Here is a 7,341-nt window from a genome sequence, read left to right as displayed (position 1 = left end):
AAAAAAAAAAAAAAAAAAAAAAAAAAAAAAAAAGGAACATCTTTATCTAAGAAAATCTGGTTTCTTAAGCAACCAAGCTGAAGGGTAATGCAACCTTAGGAGCGGAAAGGAGAAAAGGAGAGGAATGTAGCAGTAGAGTAACACATGATTTCTAAGGTCGTTAACTGTGACTTTTGATTATCCTTTTACTGGTCCTTTTATAATTATTTTGAGTTTAAGATAATTAGCATAAAAAGTTCTTATTGCCCTACATAGGAGAATATAAAGGAGAGGAAAAACTAAGTCTGAACTAGAAAGATTAAAAATAAATTTATAAGATAAAGGATATAGCAACCAAAAGATTTTTCCAGTATACTTCTAATTAATAAAATTTAGCACTTGATTATTTCCTTGGCTTGGGAGAAATGTTACTTCTAACTGAGTTTTTAGCATGTTTATCCTCTAATTATTATTTATAAATGTATATTGTTTACAATGTATAGTATAATGCTGAGTTCCTAAAACATACATTGCTAAAACATTTTTTGTTATGATTCAGATTTTCTTTATTTTTATTGAGAGCAAGTGAAATTTCAGTATGTTTAACCAGTGTTCTTTATTTTCCAACTTTTAGTATTGCCTCTAAATTAACTTTGGCTGAGCTAAATCAGGTACTTTACCGATGTGAATCAGAAGAACAAGAAGATGGTGGAGGGTGTTATAACATACCAAACTGGTCATCTCTTAAATATGCAGGTCTTCAAGGTAAGCAAGTATAAGGATAGTGAAACTTTTCGGGGTTTTTTGTTTTTGTTTTTAAGGGTCATATGGTGTCTTCCTTATAGGAATAAGAGTATGGGCTCAGAGTTCAACTGCTTGGGTTCAAATTATGGCTCTGCCACCTACTCATTGACCTCTGGCAAGTAACTTAAATTCTCTGTGCCCCAACTTCTGCCTCCATAAAATGTGAATAATATTGTCTAATTCATAGACTTTTATGAGGATTAAATGAGATCATTCGTTTGGGCTCCAAATGAGACTAGGTTGTAAATGTATTCATCTTCCTTTTTTGTCTAATTGGAAATATATTTTTTTTTTATTTTTATTTTATTTTATTTTTTTTTTTGGCGGTACGCGGGCCTCTCACTGCCGCGGCCCCTCCCGTCGCGGAGCGCAGGCTCCGGACGCACAGGCTCAGCGGCCATGGCTCATGGGCCCAGCTGCTCCACGGCATGCGGGACCCTCCCGGACCGGGGCACGAACCCGCGTTCCCCGCATCGGCAGGCGGACTCCCAACCACTGTGCCACCAGGGAAGCCCTAATTGGAAATATTTTTTTGTTGCATATTTGTTTTAGCCTACAAAGAGAACTTTTAGTTAAATATTATGCAGTTAGAGTAGTTGTAAAGTGGGATACAGGAACTAAATATTTAACTATCAGTTTAATTCATTTGGTTGGTAATATTTTCTTAGATTTTTATCTAGGAAATTTGGTTTCTCGCACATGTATTCCTGGTTCATATAGTTTCCCATTTATCAAACCTCCTTTTCAACTCCTTATTTCTCTGTCCATCTAACCCATCTTTAAGGGCCAATTCAATTCTTACATCTTCCACAAATCCTTCCTTAACTGTTGCTTTCACAGTAATTTCTTTGTCCTCCAGACACCCATTGCATTTATCTATTATGTCTCTTATTAGCCCTTGGAATTTACTGCCTTATTTTAATAATAAGTATAATTTTTTTATGACTCTTTATTATGGTGGTCAAGAAATAGGCTTTAGAACCACACTTTGGGGGTTGCACTGACTAGCTGTATAACTATATGGTAAACTCTCTGTGGCTCAGTTTTCTTATCTGTAAAATGAAGATAAAAATAGAATCTACCACAAGGGGTTACTGTTAGGATTAAATGAGTTAATACATGTAAAGTACTTAGACAATGCTTAGTTCATAGTAAGTATTCAGTGATAATTAGCTTTAAAACTCCACTAAGTAGGGCATCCCCGGTGGCGCAGTGGTTGAGAGTCCGCCTGCCAATGCAGGGGACACGGGTTCGTGCCCCGGTCCGGGAAGATCCCACATGCCGCCGAGCGGCTGGGCCCGTGAGCCATGGCCGCTGAGCCTGCGCGTCCGGAGCCTGTGCCCCGCAATGGGAGAGGCCCGTGTACCGAAAAAAAAAAAAAACTCCACTAAGTAGACTGTACCTTGAGAAAGAACAGTGTTTGCCTTTTGGGGGATTCTTGGTTTTTAGCTTTCATACCTTCTACAAAATCAAGCACATAAGAAGCTCTCAATAACAATTTGTAAGACTTTTTGTGCTTATGACATTTTGTTTCTTCTAAAATATTCTCATTTTCAACAAAAAATGTTTTGTGTTGTGAGTAATAAAGAAATATATATCTTACCACTCTTTTTTTTTAATCCTTTACTTTTGTGGGTTATACTTTATTTTATTATTATTTTCTTTTAGATGTTGGGGGTAGGAGTTTATTAATTTATTCATTTATTTTTGCTGTGTTGGGTCTTCGTTTCTGTGCGAGGGCTTTCTCTAGTTGTGGCAAGCGGGGGCCACTCTTCATCGCGGTGCACGGGCCTCTCACTATCGCGGCCTCTCTTGTTGTGGAGCACGGGCTCCAGATGCGCAGGCTCAGTAGTTGTGGCTCACGGGCCTAGTTGCTCCGCGGCATGTGGGATCCTCCCAGACCAGGGCTCGAACCCGTGTCCCCTGCATTAGCAGGCAGGTTCTCAACCACTGTGCCACCAGGGAAGCCCCTATCTTACCACTCTTAAGCAAATACCTACCATTTTCACTCTGAGCTGTTAAACTTCTGTTTGCCTGAAAAGACCATACTTGTGTGAACTTCTTTTCTGGCCTTTATGTTTCTTAAAGTTAAGTCTGGTTTTTTACTAATTCTCTTTACCTTCTCATGAAATGATTTTTCTCATTCTTTCTAAATATAATTGCCCTTCCCTGATTTATTTTTTACTCTATACCAATCCCTTTACCCTCTGGCAATTTAGTATTTCCAGCAGCCACCTGATATTTCCAGCAGGCTGTTAATAGCAACCTCAGATTAAATCACACTTAACCATTTCACTGACCTTTCTCTCCTCTAACCAAAATCCCCCTTCCCTGCCTCTTGTAACAATACATATTCAGTCATGTTGGAATCCAGGTATCCACTTTTGGACCTGCCCCTTTTATCCTCAACATTTGATCAATAATTAATCAAAATTATTGTATATGTTTTCATCCCAAATCAATAATCATGACTTCTGGATTTTTGTCTGTATTCTCTTTTGGTATACTATTTCCTTTTTATTTCCACAGTTATCATCCTGTCTAGGACTAAGTCCTGTCTACAAAACCAACTAACCGGTTTTCCAACCTCTTGATACCTTTTTCACAAATCATACCATCCCATTGGTTATCATCAGACCTTTCTTCTAAAACACTGCTCCATCATGTCATTCCATTATTCAGTAAGTGGAACTAACACTTACTGAGCAATATTTACCTTCCCTGAAAATGCTAGGGTATATATAGACCATTATTTTATACTGTCTTGTTTTCTAGATTCTTTTATGTTTTAAGCTTTGTTTCCTAAAGAAGATTATAAGCTTCCTGAAAGAAAGAATATCTTAAATTTATATATTTATTTTTTAATTTCTCAAAACATGCTATATATACAGTAAAATTAATTAAATTCTAAGTAAATAAATTTATTTGAAATGAAGTCAATGAAGCCAATATAATTTTTTAAGGTGGAAATTACTACCTTATTAAATAATGAAAATTGTACTATTCCTCTGTCATTGAAATAATAGAATGTGCTATATATGCATAGGAATTCTAGTACTTCTATCTGAGTAGTACTTGAGGATATGCCTGTATACCTCATTTTGATACTTAATTTAGTTCCAAGTACCTCCTGTTATATTTCAAAGAGCCTCTCCAAAACAGACTTTATTACCACCATAGGTGCTCTTGCTGTCTCTGAAACCAGTTCTATTATTTTCTTAAATCTTGCCTGAATATTAAGGAATCCACCACTTTTCAACTGTGAAAAGATGTAGACTTATCAGTTTTCTTCCCCCAGATCCTTAGGGCAGGGAAGCTATGCCAATTGCCTTTGGATATTGTAATATTAAAATTCAAAAGAGCAGGACCAGCCCCAGAAAATAGGAATCTAGGAAAACTCCGCATAGCTCCTGTGACAGCAGTCCCCTTCAGTATGCCTTTGTATCTTGGTTCAAGTCAGTGTTGCCACACTTATCTCCAGCCCTGGGAAGTGCCACTAAGGACTGTGCAGTCCATCTGTCTACCTGTATATGTGTTCACCCCAAATCACTAGAGACTAGCAGCAGCCCAGGCTATGAGAACAAACTACCTTTGCCAGTGATTAAATTGTCATGATATTTCTCTAAATTTTCAGGATTAATGTCCATATTGGCAGAAATAAGACCAAAGAATGACTTGGGGCATCCCTTTTGTGATAATTTGAGATCTGGAGACTGGATGATTGACTATGTCAGTAACCGGCTTATTTCACGGTCAGGAACCATTGCTGAAGTAAGTAAAGCTATATTCTAGTCCAAAAAAACAAGGGCACAATAAGAAGTATATTAACGTACTACATATAATATTTATATTGTTTTCTAACCTGAAACATTATTTTCTAAACTGAAACATTTTCCTCCCTTCTTCATCGTCTTTCAGTTCTAATAAGTGAAAATCTGGTGAATAGATTGCTAGATAGTAGAATTGCATGTTTGGATTTAGCTTTTAAAATACACCTAGCCTAAAGCACATCAAATTAACTTTTAAAATTATTTTTATAACAGGTTGGTAAATGGTTGCAGGCTATGTTCTTCTACCTGAAGCAGATCCCGCGTTACCTTATCCCATGTTACTTTGATGCTATATTAATTGGTGCATATACCACTCTCCTGGATATAGCATGGAAGCAGATGTCAAGGTATATCCAGCAAAGCTTGAGTAGATAAGCATGTTTGTGTAGAAGCCACATACAGTCAGTTTAAACACTCTTAAAAGACCAAAACATGAGGAATTGTCATACACGCATAGAGCTGAAAAAGTTGATAAGTGGATAGTAAATTTATTAACATCCTTTAATAACAAACAGTTATTAAAATCTGTTCTATAAAACTAAAAAACATGTTGATGGGAAATTTTAATTGTTTTATGTTATCTGTTTCTATTTATTCCTTGACTTGTTAAGTTAATGGATGCAATTTCATAAATCAACACACACCATTCTTTTTTCTAATTTTTCATTAGTTAAGAGAAAAAATATTCTTCTATTATTATAAATGAAATTTGCCTTTATTGGTGAATTTCCCTAAAATGAAACCACAGGTCGGAATGCACCAGTGAAGAGCTACCAAATCAATTTGGGCATGATTTCAGAAAGAACAAAACTTCAGCCCTACCATTTGTTTTACAACAGGCCTTTTAAAGCCAGCTAGACAGAATACTGGGTGAAATGAAAGCAGTTCTGAAACCTTATCCAAATTGAAAATTTTGTTCAACTGATATTAGCGTTGTTACACATTAGTGTAGAGAGACTTTTTGAAGGGAAGAAACCAAGTAAAATAATACTGCCAAAAATTTTTGAATCAATGGGTATAAAATTTCAGGTATGCAAGATGAGTAAGTTTTGATATCTGATGTACAACATTGTGGCTATAAATAACAATATTGTGTTGTACTCTTAAAAATCTGTTAAAGCAGGTAGGTCTCAACTTAGGTGTTCTTACCCTAATAAAATGTTTTTAATAAATAAATGAATATTAAAAAATTTTGTATTTCTACACATAATATTTTGAACTCTATAACATTGTTGCAGCTTTGTTCAGAACGGTTCTACCTTTGTGAAACACCTTTCCCTGGGTTCAGTCCAAATGTGTGGAGTAGGAAAATTCCCTTCTCTGCCACTTCTTTCACCTTCCCTTATGGATGTACCATGCAGGCTGAATGAAATCACAGGAGAGAAGGAGCAGTGTTGTGTGTCTCTAGCCGCAGGTAAGAAATTATGTACAAGGTTAAATGTGTAAGTCAGGATTAGAGAGGAAATTATGAAGAAATTATTATTTAAAAAGCTCATGATGTTATTCAAGATTTCATGTTACTGCTTAGTAAAATTTCATAGGTATTCACTTGTAAAAATAATAACCGTGCTATTTAATTACCACTGTGCACCATTTATTTATGTGCATTTTTTATTGTGGCCAGTTAATCCTTTTCTTCATGTTTATTTTTTCCAACTTATGACATTTTGCATTTTTTAATCAAATTTGTTTTACTACGCTTTTTCCATTACACTATACTTGTTTCCCAATATTAAAAATTAACCCAACCTTGTAAAGGTCCTCTACAAGTTACAAAACATGAAACAAATGTTAAATAATTTTTATTATGTGTCTAATTGCAATCAGATGCTTTCAGCTCTATTGGTATTTTTCCTGAAAGTAGATTTAAAACCGAATCAAGTAACAAGTTGAAATCTAAGCAAAATAGGCTTTTGGTTTCTTTTTAATAAATTTCAAGCTATTTCTAAGATGTATTTAATATTTGAGTCCACTGAAGTTTAGAACTTTCCAAACTAAACTGAAAAATACTAATTGCAGGATGAAAGTAACAGTATTGTCTGTGTGAATTCCTCTGTTTACCCTTAAATTTGCATTTGCTCAGACCAAGAAAAAAGACCTAGTGGACCCAACAACTAAAAAAGAAGTTAACTTTTCATTTGGAATGATCATATGAACCTTCTGAATGTTTTAATTATGTAATTGTGTTTTAGATTTTTACTTAACTATTTGATCTCCTTCTGGTACTTTCCCCTGTGAATCCATGCAGATGGTCATAAAACTGAACAGGGCCGTTGTGAAAAAAAGTTGATAGGCAGAATTTGATTTTAAAGCCTATTGTTTAGAAGCCTATTACACAGAATAGTGATCTCAACATTTTTGATTATTCACTGCTGTTGTTAAGCACTCCCAAAATAAATATACTGATATATTGATATCATAAATGATATACTGATATAAGTTATGATACTTGGTATCTTTACATATCAGGTACAATGTAAAACAAAAAGAGAAACTAAAAAGATAAGTTCATAAATATAAATAGAAGTTCTGGGATTTCTTTCTAACATCCTAAAGGAGAGTTTTATATACTCCATACTAACAATATATAGGACTGTACTCAGATTTGCAGATAGATTTCTTCATTTCATTTTTAAATGAATACAAAGGCCAGGAATACCTTCCTTTGGTGACAGTGGTGCAATATATATATATATAATTATAAGCTTTTATAATAAGTGACAAGGTA

The 7,341-nt window shown here is 34.9% G+C and overlaps 1 protein-coding gene across 1 annotated transcript in view; it reads left to right on the top strand.

Annotated features, from left to right (window-relative positions):
• The window catches only part of AGL (amylo-alpha-1,6-glucosidase and 4-alpha-glucanotransferase), a 77,345-nt gene that overhangs the window by 37,099 nt on the left and 32,905 nt on the right, over positions 1–7,341 (top strand). Inside the window, 4 exon segments of the mRNA XM_028489087.2 lie at positions 614–744; positions 4,418–4,554; positions 4,827–4,960; positions 5,852–6,027. Coding sequence (XP_028344888.1) covers positions 614–744; positions 4,418–4,554; positions 4,827–4,960; positions 5,852–6,027 — 578 coding nt within the window.

The sequence above is a fragment of the Physeter macrocephalus genome, chromosome 4 (assembly GCF_002837175.3).
Source record: "Physeter macrocephalus isolate SW-GA chromosome 4, ASM283717v5, whole genome shotgun sequence".
Lineage (NCBI taxonomy): Eukaryota > Metazoa > Chordata > Mammalia > Artiodactyla > Physeteridae > Physeter > Physeter macrocephalus.
The sequence above is the reverse complement of the archived record's forward strand: the minus strand, read 5'-3'. Positions and strand labels throughout refer to the sequence as shown.